This window comes from Myotis nattereri, assembly GCF_964212035.1.
Source record: "Myotis nattereri genome assembly, chromosome: 3".
Classification (NCBI taxonomy): Eukaryota; Metazoa; Chordata; class Mammalia; order Chiroptera; family Vespertilionidae; genus Myotis; species Myotis nattereri.
In genome coordinates this window covers 180,543,962-180,565,653 of record NC_138077.1, presented here as the reverse complement: position 1 = coordinate 180,565,653, position 21,692 = coordinate 180,543,962, and the positions used below count along the sequence as shown (strand labels likewise).

Genomic DNA, 21,692 nt, shown 5'->3' with positions numbered 1-21,692 from the left:
CTGGGGATGTGCCTGCAAGCAAGGTACATGCCCTTGACTGGAATCGAACCCGGGACCCTTCAGTCCGCAGGTCGGCACTCTATCCACGAAGCCAAACCGGTCAGGGCAGGCCTTCCCTCTATTAAAACTACACCTTGCTGTGCTGTTTGATCAGACTCTGAGTCATCTGCACTTTGGCTTCCTCACCTGAAAGTGTTCCAGGGACTTGGTTTTCTTTTTGGGGTTAGGAGCAGGGTGTGTGAACGATAGCGACGCTGCCCATCGAGACGCCTCAGTCCCACCCTCCAGGAGTCGTTCTGCCCTTGGAGAGCGGGGCCCAGCGGTCCTTTGTCCTGTTGACCACAGCAGGCCTCTGCTGACTGGCCGCTGCAGCTCCCACTCCTTCCGGTTTTCTTACTGCGAACATTTCCATGTTTGTTAGTAGATGGGACTTGAGCTATTTCCTCATTCCCTGTCAGCTCACGTCTCCTATAGTCAAGCTTCTCTCCCTTTCTTACTCAGATTTTTTGGTGCTGTTAGTAGCAATAATCCACTTTAAAATTTTTTTTTTTATTGATTTCGGAGAGGGAGAGATACAAACATCAATGATGGAGAATCATTGATTGGCTGCCTCCTGCATGCCCCCCCACTGGGGATAGAGCTCACAGCCCAGGCATGTGCCTTGACTGGGAATAGAACTGTGATCTCCTGGTTCATAGGTTGACACTCAACCACTGAGCCATGGCAGCCAGGCAGCAATAATCCATTCTTAGCACATGTGCCCCCACTCTCCCCCAGTCCCTCATCCCATTGCCTCTCTCCCATGGCCTAGCATCTAATCTCTCTACAAGATATACCTCAGATATATTGTGGGTTCCACTCCAGACCACAGCAGTAAGTGAATATTGCAGTAAAGTGAGTCACATGAACTTTTGGGTTTCCCAGTGCATACAGAAGTTACATTTACACTGTACTGTAGTCTGTTAAGTGTTCAGTAGTAATATGTCTAAAATCAATGTGCACACCTTACTTAAAAAGTACTTTATTGCCCTGGCTGGTTTGGCCCAGTGGATAGAGTGTCAGCCTGAGGACTGAAAGGTCTCGGGTTTGATTCCGGTCAAGGGCACAGGCCCGGGTTGCAGGCTTGATCCCCAGTAGGGGGTGTGCAGGAGGCAGCTGATCAGTGGTTCTCTCTCATCATTGATGTTTCTCTCTCTCCCTTCCTCTGAAATCAATAAAAAATATATTTAAAAAATACTTTATTGATAAAAAATTCTAGCTTTCAGTGAGTCATAATCTTTTTGCTGGGGGAGGGTCTTGACTCAGTGCTGATGGCTACTGACTGTTCAGGGAGGGGCTGCTGAAGATCGGTGGGCTGTGGCAGTTTCTTAAAATAAGATAATAATGGAGCTGAGGATGGACTTCCTTTCACGAACGATTTCTCTGTGACGTGTGATGCTCTTTGATAGCGTTTTACCCACAGAACTACTTTCAGAATTGGAGTCTGCCCTGTCAGACCCTGTCACTGCTTCATCAACTAAGTTTATGAAATACTCCAAATCCTTTGTTGCCTTTCAAGTTTTCACACCAGGGACAGATGACTTTCTTTGCATAAGAAGCAGCTCCTCATCCATTAAAGTTTTATCATGAAATTGCAACAGTTCAGTCACGCCTTCAGGCACCGCTTCTAATGCCAGGTCTCTTGCTGTTTCCACCACATCTGCAGTTATTTCCCCCACTAAATTCCTCAAAGTCATGCATGAGGGTTGGAACCAACTTTTTCCAAACACATGTTAATGTTGATATTCTGACCTGTTTCCATGAATCACAAATGTTCTTAATGGCACCTGGAATGGTGAATTCTTTCCAGAAGATTTTCAATTTCCTTTGTCCAGATCCATCAAAACAGTCTCTTATCTATGGCAGATACAAAATGTATTTCTTAAAAAGTAAGACTTGAAAGTCTAAATTACTTCTTGACCAATAATGGATGCATTAGCAGACATTAAAACATTAACCCATTGTACAGCCATCAGAGCTCTTGGGTGACCAGATACATGTCAGTGAACAGTAATATTTTAAAAGGAGTCTTTCTGAGTAGTAGGTCTAGACAGTAGGCTTAAAATACTCAGTAAACTATGTTGTAAACAGATATATTGTTATCCAGGCTTTGTTGTTCCACAGGCAAAGTTTTAGCATAATTGTTAAGGACCCTAGGATTTTTGGAGTGGTAAATGGGCACTAGCTTCAACTTAAAGTCACCAGCTGCATGGCCCTGCCCTTTGAAGCCAGGCAGTGACTTCTCTCGAGCTATGGAAGCCCCAGATGGCATGTTCTTCCAATATCAGGCTGTTTGCTCCATTTAATGTAGCCACCTTCACTCATTATCTTAGCTAGATCTTCTGGATAATTAGCAACAGCTCTTGCTGCTTCACCTTGAACTTTGTTATGGAGATAGCTTCTTTTCTGTAAACCTCATAAACCAACCCGTTAGCTTCCAATTTTTTTTTGCTGCTTCCTTGCCTCTCTCAGCTGCCGTAGAATTGAAGAATGGGGCCTTGCTCTGGATTAGGCTTTGGCTTGAGGGAACGTTGTGCCTGGTTTGATCTTCTATCCAGATCAGCCGTGGGCAAACTATGGCCCGCGGGCTGGATCCAGCCCGTTTGAAATGAATAAAACTAAAAAAAAAAAAATGACCGTACCCTTTTATGTAATGATGTTTACTTTGAATTTATATTAGTTCACACAAACACTCCATCCATGCTTTTGTTCCGGCCTCCGGTCCAGTTTAAGAACCCATTGTGGCCCTCGAGTCAAAAAGTTTGCCCACCCCTGATCCAGATCATTAAAACTTTCTCCATATCAGCAATAAGCATTGGTATTCACTGGCATAGCATTTTTAATTTTCTTCAAGAACTTTTCCTTTGCATTAACTTCGCTGTATGGTGCAAGAGGCCTAGCTGTTAGCCTCTCTGAGCTTTGAATGTGCTTTCTTCACTGGTTCATTTCTAGCTTTTGGTTTAAAGTGAGAGATATGAGACTCTTCCCTTTACTTGAACATTTAGAAGGCATTGTAGGGTTATTAATTGGCCTAATTTGAATATTGTTGTGTCTCTAGGGAGGCCTGAGGAGAGGAAGAGAGATGGGGTAATGGCCAGTCATTGTAGCCGTCAGAACATACACATTTATTGGTTAAATTCGTAGTCCTATGTGTGTACAGTTTGTGGCACCCCTAAATAATTACAAAGCAACATCAAAGATCACTGATCGAAGATCACCATAACAAATGTAATAAAGTTTGAAATATTTCTAGGATTACCAAAATGGGACAGAGACAGAAGGTGAGCAAATGGTGCTTGATAGACTTGCTCGATGCAGTGTTGCCACAGTCCTTCAATTTTTAAAAAATTCAGTATCTACAAAGCACAGTAAAGCAAAGCACAATAGGATGAGGTATGCCTGTACATTTCTTTTGGATTTTGGATCCCTGAGACATGTCCCAGTGTTCCTGTTTGATGCTGTTATCATTAGGGAAAATGTGGACGCTTATGGATCTGGCTCCATTTCCTAACTAGTCATCAATCAAGAAGTGTGTGTTTTCTACTTAAGGTCTTTCCCCATGCTATACCAAGCATAGCAGAGTAATTTAAATGAGGTATCATGGTTCTTTGTTGAATGGTACCGGCTGGAGTTACTTCACATAAAACAATTAAAAAATAATTTTTCACTGATGAGTGGGCCTCTTGATGGCCAGGGCCCTGTTCCATTCATCTTTGAATCTGTGTGTTAGTAGATGCTCAAAATATGGTGTGGGGCCCAGTGGTTGACAGAACAAGTGTTCAGTTCCTCCTGTGCTAGGGAGTTATAATCAGTATAGTTCTCATTTTAATTTTCACAGCTATAGGCTTGGGTTTTATTTCTGACATTCTGTGCCTCTCCGTAACACCTCAGTCCCTTCTGGGGGAACTAAGACCTTAACAGGTTAAGTGTCTTAAGAGACCAAGGTTTCACAGCTACCACGTGTTAGGGTCAGGATGAGTAAATGACAGGATGAAAAATGACAGTTTAGGGAAGAGAAGTTTGTGTTAACTGCTGTGTGTCCAGCCCATGGCCAGGAAGCCCATTTCCTTCCTGCTCAGCCTCCTTGGCCCTCAGCTCTCTGGAGGGAGCTGCTCTATCCAGTAACCTGTCGTCCTTCTCTCTGTGGTATAGGTTGGCTATCAAGCAGGGAGCAATGGCCAGCCCCTTCCCTCGCAGTACATGAATGACCTGGACAGCGCTTTGGTGCCAGTGATCCATGGAGGGGCCTGCCAGCTCAGTGAGGGCCCCATCGTCATGGAACTCATCTTTTATATTCTGGAAAACATCGCATAGACAGAGGACTTCATGTTTTTTTCCTGTTCAGACCTGTTGCAACAGCAGTCATACCAAGTCATTTGCACTTTAGAACTGGAAGATTAAGCTTTTGTTAACACTATTAATTGGGGGTGGGGTGGGAGTGGGGTTTGGGGGATTACGGTGGCTGGGGGGACAGATGTTCCATTAATTCTAAGTCTTCTATGCATTGTCCACCAGATCTGGGCAGCTTCTATTACTGCACCACCGTTACATTATCCTTGAAGCTAAATCCCCTTCTGTTCCTGTTTAAACAAGAATTCTGCTCCTGTTTTAAGACTTATTTATGGCCTTGTGCTCAAAAATGCTCAAATGGGTACAACCATCACCAAGGGTGGGGTGGGAGGGCAGAGAGGAAATAAAATATGAAGCATCAGTCTTGTACTTTTTGTACAGAATTGATACAAAAAGGATCACACACTGATCTTGTTCCATTTACATCACAGTAACAAGTAGAAGTCACACTTACGTTTTTGTTTGTTTTTACCAGATTACCCAACGGATTATTACTCTGCTAGCCAAGGAAGGGCACCTCAGTGTAAATGAGGTGATTGGATAGCAGAGCCGAGTTGAGGATTGCTCAAGATCTGCCCCACTGATTGGCAGGTACTGAATTGGGCCTTTCTGTGAAAGCTGACAATATACTCAAGGCATTTTTAGTTATAATGTACACTAGCTGTATTTTTAAAAACATTTTATTGAGAAATAATTTAAACTTCCAAGAAAGTTGCAAGTACAAAAAAACCCTATGTACGCTTTACCTAGATTCACCTATTGTTCACGTTAACACTTTGCTCATTTGCATTATCAGTGTTTCTCCACAAAAAAATGGAGACATTTGAGAGTAAGTTGCATAGCTAATAGCTCATTACCCCTAAATACTTCAATGCTTATTTCCTAAAATTAAAGACACTCTCTTCCATGGCAGCAGGACAGTTAACAACTTTAGTCAATTTAACATTGATACACCAGCTACTTGACTCGAGCATCCGTCCAGTAGTGTCCCGCACGGCTTTCCCCCTCCTGTAAAGCTTCTAGCCTGGGATCAGACAAGGCAAATAGCTTTACTGACCCACCTGTATCTTTTATGTCCTCCATACTTTTGGTGAGTATATTCCCTCACCTCATTTTAAAAATTTGATTGGTATCTTTCCACAATTAGAATCAATTTATGCATTCTGGCCAGAATCCTAAGTGATGTGTGCTTGTTATATAGCCGCCTGCACACCCTTGATGAGGGTAAATTTTGATCACCTGTTCAGTGTTGTCCAATTTCTCTAGTATTTCCCCCCTTGGAATGAATAACCAATGTGTACAGACACTTTCAGATCATGCAAATATCTTGCTCATCAAAATTTCCCTAAGATTTAGCATCCACGGATGTTTCTTATCTGAACTAATCTTTTACATGATGGCTACAGATTTTTCAATTCCAGCACTCCCTCCACCTTTACCAGTTGCACTTGGTCATTATAAGTAAAAGCTCTTCCTCCTATTTACTATTCATTTAATTTTCATTGTGGACTTGTGGATTCCATTTTGAATGGTTCTAACCCATTAGTTGGGTACTCAAATAGCTCAGCTTTGGCCATAGAGCATGCCTTCAGGGTAGCTCCCCCATCCTTGTGAAATGCTTCTATCATTTTTTTTTTTTTAACACTTTGCTTTCTGGCCTAACAAGATTCTCCACACTCATCTAGTGCTTAGATTGCCCCAGCCTTTGAATCAGCCATGGTTTCTTTTAGAGGTATTGGAAACCAAGGTTTGTTTTATCCATGATATATGTGATAGAGTCAAGTACTTTCTTTTTCATTAAAATTTATTTTGGTCACAGACCTAATGGATTTCACGACCTAAAGTTTGAAAAACACGGCTCTAAGGTAACTCACTCTTATCACTGTCATCTTCTAAAAGCCCAGGCCAAGCAGCAGACAGTCCCTCTGCTATAAGCACAGCTCCAAGAATCCTCTGGAAGCTAATGCAGGCCTCTGGGAAGTGAGAGGCTGCTTCCCAGTGGTTAGCGCTGGGCTTAGCACTTGGCAATTAAAGGCGGTGGAGCTATGTTTAGGCAGCCCACAACCTGGCCCTCACTTGGAAGTATGTCCACCTGTTTATCCCTTCTCCATGGCGGTGGTGGTGGATCCACATTCTGTACTCTCTCTCCATAAAGCTTTGCTGGTGGTGGCTGCAGAGTACCGTGATTGTATCCTTTTCCCAGACTCAGAGGCACCCAGAGCTTCTAAGGGAAAAGCATAGATGCCGCCCAAAGAATACCAGCATGCACTGAGCCTTGGGACCACACATCCCTCTAAAACCTGGTAGGAATATTTCATAGGGCAGGGATTTGAGGTGTAACATCCAACTTGGTCTAAATATACCTTGGAAGTTTAGAGCTTCTACAAATTCTGGTCCCATTTTTCCCCCACAGAAATTTATCTTTCCTCCTGTTCAGTTAAATATACCTTGCAATTGTATGTATTTCTTCTGGATCAGTGCTAGCTTTTAAATTCTTCCACTGAGGACAGACTCTTGTCCTGCAGAGTCAGGTCCATTCTCAATTTGCATAAAATATCTCGTGGAATGGGGCATAATAGAGCCAAGGCTAGTTTACCCCCCCTCCCAATTGTTTTATCTCTGTATTATACACTGTATATTGTAAGAGGTATATAAAGTAGAGGGCTGAAATACCACATTTCTAAATATGTCAAATTTTTCTAGAACATAAAACTTAAAGATGGGCATATAGAGATCCTTATAAACTGAAGAGGGATAGGATTGCCATTATGGTAACATTAAATTTTAAAAATTATTGCATTCTTACTAAATGCTAGACAAGGTATTTCTCCATTTATTTTTATCAAACTTTCTGAGCACCTACTGGGCTTTAGAAAGCTAGGACGTTACCTTGTGTAAGTTCCCATCTAATATCTTCCCTCATCCAGTGGTTCCTGAATGCTGGTGGGCCCACCATTTCCAACTAAATTTACTTCTGTCATAATTAGTCATCAGGGGAGCAATTTATGCATTTAATGCATTTCATGCAATAATCAAGCAATCTGCTGGACACTTTTTATATTAAGTTCTATTTTAATAGTAATGTTAAAATAATTTAAACAGTAATGGGAATTTTAGGAATTGTACACGTAGCCTGAAAGGCTAAGGAGTGGAGCAGGAATGATGCCCACTCTGGAGTTTGGGAAGCTGAGGACATGGGAAGGGTCCGTGGGAAGATTCTCGGAGCTGGACCAGGCACAAACTCCCTGGCTCCACCAGCCTCAGTCCCACGGTTTCATCTTAAATGGAGCTGCCTATTTAAGGGGCAAGATCTTTGAGAACTACCCACAAAATTCAGAAAACAAGCTCTCAACAATGGTGGCATAAGAAAGGAAAATAATGTTAAAGTCACAAAATAGTTTGCCTTTGTGAGCAAGACTTCCTAAGAAAAATTTCTTCTGTATTTTGTTCAGTTCACTAATTCAGAAGAAAGTATGCCTTGCAATAGATTAAAGAGGGAATTTACAATTTAAAAATAATTTGTGTCATGGCAGCTTCTCTGCCCCCGAATCACTAATCTGTTCGGTTGCTGCATTTGGACAAGTCTCAGGATAAGACGAGGCTGGGCAGGCTCCTCCCACTCCCAGTGACCCTGCATGCCTTGGCTGCAACAAAGGCCCTTTCAGAAGGAGCCTCAGTCTCCAAGTCCAGTGGGTGCTTTGTCTTGCCTCCCTCAGCCTGGAGGTTTTGTTTTTCAAAAGCAAAGAGCAGGGAAGGAGACAGAGAACTGACCAAGCTGCAAAGGGAAACCTGTGAGGCACAGAACACTTCCTACAAACTGCAACGGGGCGTTTCCGGTGGAGGCCTGAGGTCAGGAATCCGAAGGTGGTTGGAGCCTCTGAGGGTAACCACAGCTGTCCTTGCCCTCTTAGTAAGCACTGGTTGCGGTGCAAACCCTTCTTTGCTCTGGGCCATCTTAGGAAGGCTCACAACCCTTCTTTTCATTCTAGATCGCTGCTGCTTTGACACACAGATGTAACTACAAATGTTAAATCTCACATCTGTAGAAATTTTGGTAGTTTACTCTGATGGCCAAGTTCAGTCTGGTCAGAAAGCTCTTGGAAAGAAGTCGTCTGTCCGTCCTTCCTGCTGTTCCCTCTAAAAGATTTGCTACTAAGGGCAGGAAAGCACGGTCCGGCCCTACGTCAGAAAAAGACACACAGACAAACACTCAATCCCTGAGCTGAGCTTACGCAGTGCTGTGGTGACCAGTAAGCTGCATGTATCTGCTTCACTTAGAGCCTTTAAAAGATGACCTCAAGGAATGCTCTGTACAACTTAAGCTAATGCTAAAATATGGGTGTGGGGAGAGGGAATGGGATATTAAAGTTTATTTCTAAGAAATGTAGAATACTGCAGTTTTGAATATTAAACCTATTGCAACTACAAATCCCTCCGTCTCCATCCATTCAGAAAAACAAAGCCAAAGGAGAATTTCTTGGGGAGAATTAAGGGATTTCCCTCGGTGATCAGCCAAAGAGGCAAGGCTTCCTCTGCCCTCTCTCAAAGGAGAAAGCCACAGCAGCAGTTTCTGTCAATTAAATGTTACTGCTACTTGGGCTTTTAAAAAGTGATAGGACTTTTGTTTAGGATTTTGATGGTTACTCTGCGTGTAGGGCATAAAACCCTATAAGTGAATTAGACATAGTTTCTTAAAAAGTTACATTTTTGTGTCATTCCCCCCCCAGTTAGCAGTCTTTTTGTGTTAGGTGCACAGACCAAACCCAAGATACAGCCTTGCCTACTTCCCACCATATAGTCCAAAACATCACTTCCTTCCTCCACCGAGAGCGTGGGGAGTAGTGCAGCAGCTGTCAGGAAACAAGGCACAGGCAGACAGGCGTAAACCGAGCTGTGGCCCAGGCCACCACTGACACCGAGTCACGGAACCTGCCCTACCCCAAGCAGGGGCGTTTCCAATTTCAGGTTCTCCCATCCTTTACAGATAGAGCTTTTAAAGGCACATTCAGAAATGTTGCAACTAGAGGCTGGGGTAAGCTGCACAGTTGCTACACAGGGGTTCAGGGGCTGCAAGACCCCATGGCACAGAGCAATGAGGCTTTCCTTGCTTTTGCCCAGAGGGAAGGGGAAGCAGCCTCCTGGAATCCAGCCTGCTTTGGTGTGGAGGCCTAGGAAGGAGCCAGCAACAGGGGGGACCAGGCCGTGGTCAGTAATGCACGTACGTACAGGTCTTTGGTGTTTGTGTAGCAGCATGTAGCTCCCTTATGCACAAAGGCTTCTATAGCCAGCAAAGCTGGGAAAAGTATGCTTCTGCACACAGCCTGGCCTGATTCCTCTCCCAGCGTTGACTGTCTGAAGCACAGGCACAAAGCATAGGAAGTAAGTCTAAACTGCAATGAATACACACATAGAGTTTAGAAAGGTTTTCCTGAAAACAGACCTGGGTTTAACTTCCCTCCCAGGGTCTACTGAGGATCCTAAGAAACTCAGGCCAAGCCCTACACAACAGTTTTGCCTTTTGATCATCCTCACAGATGAGAACTTCTGAGGCTTTCTCCCCCATAGGAGCTGCGTACTGGAAGTGCCCTGTGGGCCTGGACAGAGCAGGGGTGGAGGTTCTGAGCGTCCAGAGAGCTGCCCACCTCACAGGCCCCTAGGCTCCAAGACCAGCCAGTTCTCGGTGACCATCTGTATGTCCTGGCCACTCAGAGGCTCCCGCAGCCTCACCTTCACCTCCAGCTTGCCCCCAGTGGGCTTCCTTCCATCCAGGACCTGAGGATCACAGAGAGGGAGATGGTAACTGATGGGGACAGGCTGGGAGCAGGCAGCTCCCTTTGCTCACAAGTAAAGAATGAGGAGCTAAAACATTCTGTGGTATCAACATAGGAGTCTCTACTTCATGACAACCCTGGTGGTGGGTCCAGAGAGCTGCCCACCTCACAGGTAAGTCTCACCAGAATATGTCAATCCAAGTAAGAGTTCTCACTCAGTTTCCCCATGGAAACTCCTGGGAGAAATTCTCTGGCTTAAAGGTGCAGCCTGAATAACCACAGCCCAGACAGATGGCCCAGAGTGGATGTTCTATTACACAGCCAGTGTGGCAAGGCCAGGACTAGAACCCAGGCCAGGGGTTCCTTTCTACCCCCCATGCTGCCTCCCTCCTGGGCAGGAAGGGGGAAGCTGGTGTGCAAAGCAGTGAGTGCTGCAGCCTCGAGAAGCCTAACCACCAATGTGGCCAATACAGAGCCCTTAATAAAACCCCAGGAAAGGGGGTGGAGGGAGGTGGGTGCGCCGTAGCGGGAAGGCCCCACTGACGAAGGCACCAGCAAGGGTCTCGGCCACACGCTGCTGCGGACACCCTTCCTTGGAGCTCAGTTTCCTCATGTCAAAGGCAAGCTCTTGGAGTCACTGCCTGTGAAACCTGATGAGTTCATGGAAACTTAAGGAGCTGTCTGGGGCCAATTCCTTAACAATCTGGCTTCATTGTGGCAGGTCCCAGATGGTAAAATACCTTATCAACTTTATGTCCAGAGCTTGTTTCATTCTGTCAAGCTGCCAGACTACTGCCCAACCATAACTCTGTCCTTCCGTATCCAGGAGTTTGTATGTGCCAAGGTGACAGCAATGACCGGGCCCTGCCATCCACCATCCCTGGGAACTTGAGTGGCCCAGAGTGTCATGGAAAGAACATAGCTGCTTTCTAAAAGGGTGATGCTATAAAGTTTTGTCAGACCCTCGGAATCTCAGTCTGTAAAATGGGAATAACACCTATTGCACAGCACACTTCTGGATGTTTTTAATGGACTGATGCTCAGTGAACGTTGGGCTTTACTTGCCACCCTACCTCTGCAATCTCTGGGTCCTACCTCCAAAATCTCTCTGATCTCACACTCATTCTCCAGCCGCTCCAGTTTCAGGTGGGCTGTGCCGACCAGCTTGTCACTTCTGAAGAAGGATCTGGGGAGCCAAGGGGGTCAGCAGAGGGTTGGACTGGGCAGGGAAAGCAGGAACGAGCTGGCTGAGACCAGCACCAGAAGACTGAGTAGTAGCAGGGATGGCAGCAATGGAAGCCTGTCCTTCCTCCCAGCCCTCCCTCGCATTATGACTGACAGGGGGCTCACCCTTTGTGGAGGATTTCAAACTTGATTCCTTTGCTTTGGATCACCCTTCTGAAGCCCCGGTGGTTTCGGTTGATGTTTAATTTGAAGAGCTGATCAAATTCTGCAAGAGAGTAAGAGGAACGTGGCTACCAGGGATTGCCTGAGGTGGTGGTAACAGGCCTGGGGGCTGACTGCCCCTCTGGATCACTCTGCCTGTAATTCAGTGAGACTACCACCAGAGGGTGGTAGAGCCTAGGTCCTGGCCTTGCAAATCCACTTGGACAGTTCTTGTGCTCTTAGACAGATTTTGCTCAAATGGGAGGGACCTGGAATTTGGAGTCACCATTGCATTCCCACTACTTTTGTGCTTGGAGGCCATAGGCAAGTCCCTTTTTCTCCAAGCCTCAGTTTCCCCAACTACATAAGAGGAGTGGTAATCCCTGCCTTGGTCTCCCAAGTTGAGTACCAAATAAGAGAATAGATCTGGAAACACAAATGTTGCACATACACGTATCAGAGAATGAGGGAGGAGAAAGCAGCTCTCACCTGGAGAGTTTGTGTTCTTCACCACAGCTGTTTTGCTTTTTTGAGCCTGGTCCTAAAGCAGTAAGAAGGGAGAAGTGTGGGCAGCTTGAAAAAACAGGTCTATTGGGCCAAGTTGCCTATATATCTTCAAACCCCTCCCTATAACCAGACCTTCCAGGGACTGGGAGAAATTGAGCACCAGGTCCCCGAACAGAAGATGGGGTTCAGAGGATCCTATCTCTACCTGAACCTCACCGAGTTAGGGTAGTGGAACTCAAACCGCACAAAAGCATCCAAGTCATCAGGGGTCACCCCTATAAAGGAGAAATGGGGGTCAGCACCTGAGATGGAGGGGAGCCAGTGCCTCCCATTGGCTGGGGTACAGTGTCTAAGCAAGAGCCTCCTGGAGTCAGGGTGGCCCTAGGGCTACCTGGAGGAGCTGGGAGGTTCATTCCCCGGACAATGATCAGATGCATTTCTGTGCTGTTGAGTTCTGAGAAGATCCTATAGCCAGGAAGCCAGGAGAGAGAGAGAGCCCAAAGTGAAGTCATGCAGTGGGAAAGGGTCCCCCTTCCAGGGACTGCCTGCCTGCCAGGTAGTGCTCAGGAACAGAGGGTGCAGGAATAGAGGCACAGCTCGTCTGGGCTAGGAGCAGTAGAGCTGGTATGAAGAACTCGGTCTAGAGCTCCTTCCTCAAACACCCACAGCTCTGAGCTCCTCACAGGCAGGCATCACGCCCGGGAATTCTTACTAAAGGGGCCTAAGTCCCCAGCCTTGGCTCCCAGTCTCTTGGCCCATCCCTACATGGAGCCATTGTCTCAGGCTTTGGTACCTCACAGTCTGGAATGTCTTCAACTCAAAGTGGTGGCTAGGAGGGTCGAGGCCCCGAGCCTGGGCCAGCTGCAGGATCTCAAGCTGCTTCTTGCGGTCCTGAGCAAGCTTCTCAAACCTGACAGGTCCGGGTGCACACGTTAGCTCAACAGGCCCCTTTTCTGCTCCCTGCCCCACGTGCCCAGCCCTGCATTTACCGGGTAGTCTCGGCCACATTGCCCTGGTGCATGAACTGCTTGGAGAACAGCAGACACTTCTGCAAACAGAGGCCCAGAGTGGGTCTAGGTTGGTTTTAGAGGCCTGACTTCTGAAAGCTCCAACCTTCTCCTAGTCTCACCCCTCTCCTCCCCCAACACATACCCTCCCCAAGATCACTTTCCAAGTTCCCAAGTTTTTGCTGTTTTCTTTCCTGATGATAGCCACACCCCAAAATTCAATTAGCACACTCCTATTTTATTACCCAAATTATTTACTACAGAATATTATCTTAAGGTTTTTTGGGTGTTTTTTTTTTTCTCATAAATCACAATAATATTTGTGCAAAACCTAAGAGAAACATCATTTCAGAAAGTAGACTTGCTGGCAGCAGTTCAGATCGATATGTGCAAATATGCATTATGTCCATTTTCCTATATACATATATGTATATGTGTCTCCTAACACTTCCTCCGATCTTCAAAGTACTTTCCCCTCCAGCCTGTTGTCTGAACTTCATAACCACCTGGGATATTAATCATCCCATTTTACAGATGAAAATGTGGTGCAGAGAGGGGAAGTGTCTTGTGCCAGGTCAACAGCCAGTAAGTGGAAGAGGCACAATTTGAAACCAAGCCTCTCTGGTCTGAGCCTCATGCCTTTCCCCAAAGGGAGGCTGTGGGCACTGAAGGGAAGAGGGACAGCAGTCAACTGACCTCATGCTGCTCCAGAAGCATTTTTTGTAGCTGAGCATACACTTCCTCGGCCTTCTGGGAGAGGCGCAGGTCCTCATGGTGAATGAGGATAAAGTCACCCTCCTCATCCGTCAAGGGTGAAGGCACCTGCCAAGGTCACACGCCCCTCGGGCGCCAAGAGTCAGATTACCCCCCTACTGGCCCAACAGACACAGGAACCCAAACTGAATGGTTCCCCAGCTTCTAACCACCAGTGTTGGGAACTCATTGCCTCCCGTCTGTCCCAGGCTGCCGAGATGCTCTGCCTCCCACTGGCTTGTCATCTCTGACCACTGGCAGCCCACTTGGCCTTTCCTGGCCTCTCTTGGGGCCATGGGGCCGAGACGCATAAGCAAAAGGCTTTTCCAGGGGTCACCACATCCTATCCCAGGCCCACCTCTCAGGTTGGCTGGAGGACCTCAGGGAAGGTATGGCTGATGGCAATAGACAGTGGCATCCAGGCAGCTGCCTGGTTCACAGCCCTGCTGTCAAGCCTGCCACCTGCCTCTTCTGCCTGAGAAGTCCTGCTTAACCAGGAGGGACTCACCTTGGCGAGGTCCACAGGTCTGCCGGCTCGGACCTGGATGATCTGAGCCTCGAGGCATTTGGCCAGCCGCAGGTGAGCTTTGGCCTGTTCCAGGTCCTGGCCACGCTTGGCCTGCAGGGCTGCCCGCTGGTATTGCAGTTTGCGGGCCTCTAGCAGTGCCAACTGCTCCCGCACTGAAGGGAGAGCGATGCTGGTTAGAGCCATGCCTGCCCTTCACTAGAGCCTTCAGTCCCCCACCCCTCTTCTCCCCAACTCACCAGAGGGACTCAGTGACTCCTTAGAACTCGAGGCCTTGGGCTCAGGCAGGGGCCGGGAGGAAGATACCAGAGGCTTCTTAGATACTGGGGCCTGGGTTTGAGGCTCATCCTGCAGGTGCCCAGGAGGAGGTCACAGGGAATCTGCTCCCCACCCGGCCGCAGCAGCTTGGACTCTCTTGTTAATACTGCACTAACTTGCTGTGTGAACTGAGATGAATGGCCTCCCCTTGTGGGCCCTACAGAACCTCCGGGGCTCTAAGCTAACCTTCCTGACAGCAGACAGTAGGGTGTTAGGGATAGAACACGGGCTCTGGAGTCAGAAAGACATCGTTTTGAATCCAGCTCTGACAATGCCTATCTCGGTGCCCTTGGCCAAGTTTTTTCTCTGTAAAATGGACAACAGGGTCTGCGTTTACCCCTCATTTGCTACCCCCGCCCCATCCCTGGAGTCTTGGGCCCTCAGCCAAACCTCATCCTCATCCCCATCTTCCTCTGCGGGGGCTGTTTCCTCGGAGGAGGCCAGTTTCTGGGCAGCTGCTAAAGCAGCTGCTACTGCATCCGCCTCAGTGCCTGTGATGGGCTCCAGACCAGGGATGGGGGGGAATCCTATAGGGGAGAGAGAGCTGCGTGAGGGCTGGGGTGGCCTCTGTGGGCTCAGCTGGGTCTTCCGGGGCATGGCTGGGATGGGTGGCTCCCACAGGTGGAGGCACCTACCGGAGAATCATTTCCCCTCCTCAGAGATTTCACAGTGACCCTAGGCCAGCTGTGGGCAAAACTACGGCCCGCGGCGCTGTTCTATCCGGCCCGCGGAGCCGAAAGAGCGGAGGGTTCTCTTGCTCTCCCCTCCGCTCCTTCACCAGCAGCAGTGTTAACATGTATTAGTTCACACAAACACTCCATCCATGCTTTTGTTCCGGCCCTCCGGTCCAGTTTAAGAACCCATTGTGGCCCTCGAGTCAAAAAGTTGGCCCACCCCTGCCCTAGGCCAAGAACCACTTACCTGGAGGAACAGGCAACTCAGCAAAATCAACTTTGCGTCCTGCTCGGTGTGCTCGCATGGCATCTTGATATTGCTGCGAGGGAAGGAAGGGAGGAGCTGTCTGCAGGCTCCCACAGAGGCGAAAAGGAAGACTGAAAGCAGCCCCAGGAGGAAAAAGAGCCCCTGGGCAGCAACAGCTTGAAAGAGACAGAGATGGAAACTCTAGCTGCAAGGGCAGAGAGCAGCCAGCCAGAGAGGGGCCGACATAGGCGGGTTTCAGGCTGCAGGCCCACCTTGGCAATGCGATCGTGCATCCGGGCCTTGCGCTCATCCCCACTGGCCCGGGCCTGGATGCCTGCCTCACGGTACTTGTCCAGCCTCTGCTGCAGGGCGTCCAGCACCGTCTGTGGCTCAGCAGGGGCCACTTGAGAGGAGGAAGGAGACAGCATCAGCCCTGCCTACCTCTCCCCAGCCCCCACTCCACAGTCCCACCATCCCATCCTACCTGGGGTTGCTGGGGTGTCAGAGGCCATCACTGGCTGCACTCGCTCCACTGCTGGGGGTATGACTGTGGGTGCCTTGGAAGCCTGTGGGAGGGGCTTCAGGTCTGGGGGACCCAGAGCAGAAGTATAGGTGGGGGTGCCCAGCCAGTCCCAGCCTGAGAAGGTTCCCTCCACCACCCCCATACTGACCCTCAGGCGCTGGGGGCATGGCACTCAGGTCCACAGGCTGCCCCTTCTCCAGGGCCTCCAGGACGGCACCAAATCTCTGCACAGCAGTAATCAAAGCAGGTGTGGTCATAAGCCAGGGAATCTCAAGCCCAGTCTAGCTGTGTGACCATGAGCAGGCCACTTCCCCCAACTGTGAAACAGGCTGGACAGAGGGCCCCTGAGCCAGATGTCATACCTTCCCGATCCTCATGAACTCTCGGGCGCGGTCTAGGTCTCCAGCCCGCTTGGCACTCAGGGCAGCCACTTTGTACTCTCTTTGTCGGGCCAACAACAGGGCCTGTGGGTCTGGGTCTGAACCGGGTGGGGCAGCTATGCCGGGGCTGCCCAAGCTTGTCTCAGGCTGAGAAGGGCTGTCTATGGAGAAACAAAAAGCCCATCAGGTCAAAGAAGAACGTGCACACCTTGGGCTGCCGGCACCCACGGGGGAGGTGTGACTCTGGCCATCGACTGGTGGGATGGGAAGCAGGCCATGGCCCTGACCTTGGGAACTAGAACAGGATGTGAGTGTCTCCTGATACCTGGCAACATGGTGGGGGGGCCGGGAGGGTCTGCATCAGGGCTCCTGTTGGTTGTTTCCTGAGAGGCCGGGGATTTCTTGCCCAAGGCCACTGGAGGTGGGATCTCCTCCTCGTTGATCTTCCTGCCTTTCCTCACAGCAGCCAGCTGCGCCTCTAGGGTCTGGGGGAGAGAAACAGAAACCCAGCCGGACCCTTCACCTCCATCAGGCCAGTGTGGAGGCCTCCCCCCACTACTGGCCCAACCTCCTGCTGCCCTCAGCCCCACTCCTCCCAGCCCTGCTCCCTGGCTGGGCACACCCTACCTTTAGGCCACGCTCACAGCGCCTGGTTTTGGCTGCTTCACCTGACTCCTTGGCGCTGGCCGCAGCCTCCCGGTAATTGCGTATCCGATCTTCCAGCAGAGCCTGCAGCCCCTGAGGCCCTCCAGCCTGTAGATACTCCAGCTCAGGGCCTGGCCACTCCAGGGCCAGCTAGGCCCTTGCTGCTCCCTCCCTGCAGCAAAGCTGCCCCAGAAAACAGAGCTCTTGGGTTCAAGGAGGAGCTCCTCAAAGCCTCAAGGAGGAGGCAAAAGGCCCCATCAGAGGCAAACACAGCGGCCCAGACCAGCTGTGAAGGGCTCCAGAGGATGGTCTGGGAGAACAGAGACCTGTGAGGCCAGCCAGGCGCCAAAGAGTCCCTCATGCTCAGTCACTGCTCAGCAGGGGCACTGCTGGGGAGGGCCCGAGGGTTACTGCCGTCTTCCTATGCAGCTATGCTGTATGCATGTTACACACGGCACGCAGGGCTGTCAGGTCCCTTAAGAACCTACCTGCGCTGCTGGGGCTGAGGCTGTTGGGAGAGGTGTCTGCACTGGAGGCTCAACGTTTTCCTGTCCCTTCTCATCCTCAGAGCTACCCATGATGGCTGTCTCATTGCCATGCAGGGACCCAGCTTCCCCATCTGCACCCAGGACCTCTTGCAGCTCAGTCTGGGGAGACACAAGTCACAGGAGCTTGGGAGCCTCATGGCCATACATACTGTGATAGGACCTGAAAATAAAGGGCCCTCTTCCCCGCAGTACTTCCCAGCATCAGTCACTGTGCCTGCAAGGCCCCTTTACCAAAACACTTCTTCAATCTGACTGAAGAGTCTTGAAAACAGTGAAACCACAAGTCTGAGAACCCCCAAGTACAGAGTGCAGACCAGACATCAAAGGAAACTAGTCTCTGCCCTGACCGGTCTGGCTCAGTGGATAGGGCGTCGGCCTGCGGACTGAAGGGTCCCGGGTTCGATTCCGGTCAAGGGCATGTACCTTGGTGCGGGCACATCCCCAGTCGGGGGCATGCGGGAGGCAGCTGGTCGATGTTTCTAACTCTCTATCCCTCTCCCTTCCTCTCTGTAAAAAATTAATAAAATATATTAAAAAAAAAAAAAAAGAGGAAACTAGTCTCACACTGTATAGTCAGGAAACAGCCCCAAGAAGGGCAGGGCAGTTGTGCAACATCAGAGCACACACAGGGGCAAACCCCAGCCTCCCCTGCAGTTTGATCAGGCCCAGGACACCAGCTTGGCAGACGTACCAGCAAGTCTGTATCGTCCTCCAGCCCTTCTTCCTCCTCCTCCTCCTCCACATCCCGCATACAGTCCGCTGCCAACTTCTCGATGTGGGCCATAGGTAAGGGGGCTGGGGAAACAGAGGGTCAGGGCCTCAGCAAAGGCCCATGAAGAGGGAAGGAGAGCCTTCAATGACTACATTTCTACACCCAGGAGGAAACCCTGCCTTTCCACAGCCAGTCCCGCCTGGGAAACTCCTGCTCTTCCATTATGACCCAGCTCCAAAGACCCTCCGCAGGGAAACCTTCCTGGACCCTTCTCCACATTTTTGCTATCGTTCTTCACAGACACATTCATCCTTTTCTCCTAACTACACCTTTCATGTATGTAAAGACTTTTAACATCCATTTGAGCTTCACAGTAATTCTGTAAGATAGGTCATATTATCCCTTTTATAGAAGTAAACTGAGAACTACCAATATTAATTTTCCTATTAATTGCAATCCTATAAGTAGCAGAGCCATGATTGAAACCCAGGCTCATCTAACCCCAAAGGTTTGGACTGAGAAAAAATGGAGGGCCATGGTCCTCCCATTATCCTCAGCTCAGGGGTACAGGGGTTGGGGGAGGTCCTCCCTGAGGGTTCCTGGTGAGAAGAGGAAGATTTAGATCCTCTGACCCTCCCAGACTTCAGGTCTCTGTCCTCTTCCAGGCTAGGCAGGAAGATTCCGCTTATTCATCGGATACAACTTCTATGCACTTGTTAGTGCCCAATTCAGTCTGTGCTGAGCCCCCACTCTATACCAGGCCCTGGCTGGGCTAAGGGTAGAGACCTGAGTCAGCCAGAGAGTCATACTGCTGACTGTCCACATGAAGGGGGGCAGTCAGGGAAGGAGTGAGCTCCCCATCACAGGTGTGTGAGCAGGGCAAGACGAGCTCTTGGTGAGAGTGCTGCAGAAGGGACCTGGGCAGCAGGACGACCAGGTGATGTGGCTGCATCCTCAGAGCTTGAGGACCCTCTCCACCACCTGCTTGAGCCCATCTGGTCCCAGCACCAAGTCCAGCCCAGCACCGACAACTTACCCTTCCCTTTGCGGACTGGCGTCCTGCCTGTGGTCCCTGCTTCCCCAGTGAGGGCCAGCAGCTCAGCCTCCAAGTCCTCATCATCTTCAGTCTCCTCCACCCCCAGCAGCATGTCCTCAGGGCTGAACTCCACAAAGAGCCCCAGCTGAGAGCAGAGAAGATTTCTTAGGAACCATACAATGGGGTCAAGGATGTAGCCCAGCCCCACAGCCAGGCTCCTAGAGATCAGTGGCTCCTTCACTGTGAGGCCCAATGTGCAGAAAGGGAAACTGAGGCCTACAATATTACCCCTTAGTATACTCCCTGGTGACTATAAAGACAGTAAGACCACAAAGCCATTATTACTACAACAATGACAGCACTGTATTTACTCAGCACCCATGTGCTTATCCTAGTTAATTCTCACAATCCTAAGGGGTAGGTTCTATTTTAAAAAAAATTATAAAACACACCTAACCTGGAAACTATTATCATAACCATTTTAAAGTGTACAGCTCAGTGGCATTAAGTACGTCACACTGTTGTGCTACTGTCACCACTCTCCATCCACAGAACTCTTTCCATCTTGCAAAACTGAAACTGTGGCCCATCAAACAAGAACTCCCATTTCCCCTCCCCGGCCCAATACCCGCATTCTCCTTTCTGTCTGCATGACTCTGACTGCTGTAAACAAAGGGAGGCCCCTTATCACAGTCGGCCTGGTGACGATACTGAGACAGCCTTGTGAAGTGGCAGAACTAGAATTTAAAATAAGGTCATATGACTTGAGTCTATGCCCTTTATCCTACACCTTCCTTACCGGCCTCTTTTAAGAAGTCCCAGGACTTGAGCCCAGAATAAACAGAGATTAGGGAACAGACCCCTAAGGCTGCAAAGCTCTCCCAGCGGATTAGCCCTCAAGCCCTGGCACCTGTGGCTGGTAAGCAGCGTTATGGCCCTAAATGAACCCATCAGAGTGCCGAGGCCCCATCAGTACCCCATGAACTGGGGGTTCCTGAAGCCTCCAGATGCCTGTAAGGAGGCGGCCATGGCAGGAGGGGGCCTGGTTGAGTTCAGGCCTCACCCCGCACACGTGTGCGGCGGAGGCCAGGCCGTGTCCCTAAGGGCCCTGCCAACTCCAGGAGCCGCGGCTCCAAGTCTCTGCGCTAATGGTGACACCTCCGATGGCCCAGTTGGCCCACGCCCTGGAGGAACCGCCCCTGGCGCAGGGGTGAAGGCATTTACATACCTGCTTGGCCGCCGCCACACCCTGACCACGGGCCTGAGGGCCCTTCCGCGGCCTGGGCCCCGGCATCCTGGCGGCCTAGGCTCCTGTCTGGGGGAACGGACGAGACTCAGGCGGGAGCAGCCGGTAAGCCCCTTCCCCAAAAGCGCTCCCCGAGTCAGGCTGGTCAGGAGGAAAAGGCAATGTTTACGTCGGAGGATGAAGGAGGATCGCGGAAAGCGCAGCCCCGGAGCCCGCGCTAGGAGGCAGAGGGAGGAGGGCCCCGCCAGCGGGCTGAGGGGCGAAAACCGACGGCGACCCCGAGTGGGCGGAGCCGGAAGACAGGGGTGGCTGCGGGCCGGGCCGGGCCGGGCGGCGGGTATGAGGCCGGGCTGTCAAACACCGTGGCCACACGTGGCTACTTACATCGAAATGAACTGAATTAAAAACCCAGTTCCTCGGGTACTGCCCGGCACAAATACTGGCCTTTGGTCATCACAAACATTCCTCTTGGGCGGTTCTGTCTAGTCCAGAGGACTGACTCCGCGCCCTGGTTCAGAGACCTCACGACCGCCCACAGCACCTACTCCGTGTCAGGAGGCCCCGCGCCGGCCCCGGGGGGGCAGGAGTGAGTGTGACATGGTCCCCAGCCTCTCGGAACATGAACGTGGGGAGACGGCCTCGCGGGTGGACACACCCCCGGGCGCTCCAGGGCGGGGTGCCCGGTCCCCGGCGGAGGGAGCAGGCTCGGCGCTGAGTCCGCTGGGCGCTGGGAAAGGAGCCCACGCCGAGGGCGCGACCTGAGGGTCGCTCTGGGGGGAGAGGCCGCTTGGCCTCCGCAGGAGCCTGAGGACCCGGGGCTCCTGGAGCCTAGAGTGCGCGGCAGGACGTGGACAAGTGCGGCTGCAAAGGTGCGCAGGGCCGATGTGAACGCCTCGACACCCGGTGGAATCCAGGCAGCATCCCGAGGCCAGGGCCGGCGGGACCGGGCCGGCGGTTCTGATTCTGAGCCGCCGCGGGCTGCAGCCGGGAAGAGGCAGCGGGAACGGAGGCTGCAAACCGTCCC

The 21,692-nt window shown here is 50.4% G+C and overlaps 2 protein-coding genes across 2 annotated transcripts in view; one reads left to right on the top strand and one right to left on the bottom strand.

Moving 5' to 3' along the window:
• The window catches only part of ZFYVE9 (zinc finger FYVE-type containing 9), a 127,540-nt gene extending 122,560 nt beyond the window's left edge, over positions 1-4,980 (top strand). The window contains exon 19 of the mRNA XM_081087119.1: positions 4,192-4,980. Coding sequence (XP_080943245.1) covers positions 4,192-4,353 — 162 coding nt within the window. The 3' untranslated portion in view covers positions 4,354-4,980. The remainder of the gene's footprint in view (positions 1-4,191) is intronic.
• Positions 1,229-20,716, bottom strand: CC2D1B (coiled-coil and C2 domain containing 1B; the record flags this gene model as incomplete). Its single annotated transcript, XM_081086069.1, has 25 exons — positions 1,229-3,103; positions 10,032-10,161; positions 11,256-11,346; positions 11,511-11,610; positions 12,036-12,087; positions 12,270-12,328; positions 12,445-12,518; positions 12,847-12,963; positions 13,043-13,101; positions 13,757-13,882; positions 14,322-14,494; positions 14,579-14,687; positions 15,048-15,184; positions 15,579-15,651; positions 15,851-15,981; positions 16,063-16,164; positions 16,250-16,325; positions 16,464-16,642; positions 16,807-16,966; positions 17,109-17,234; positions 17,615-17,773; positions 18,366-18,469; positions 19,423-19,662; positions 20,051-20,159; positions 20,651-20,716. 24 exons carry the CDS (start codon positions 20,714-20,716, stop codon positions 10,033-10,035), a joined length of 2,751 nt encoding a protein of 916 aa, XP_080942195.1. The 3' UTR covers positions 1,229-3,103; position 10,032.
• Between the last annotated feature and the right edge of the window lie 976 nt (positions 20,717-21,692).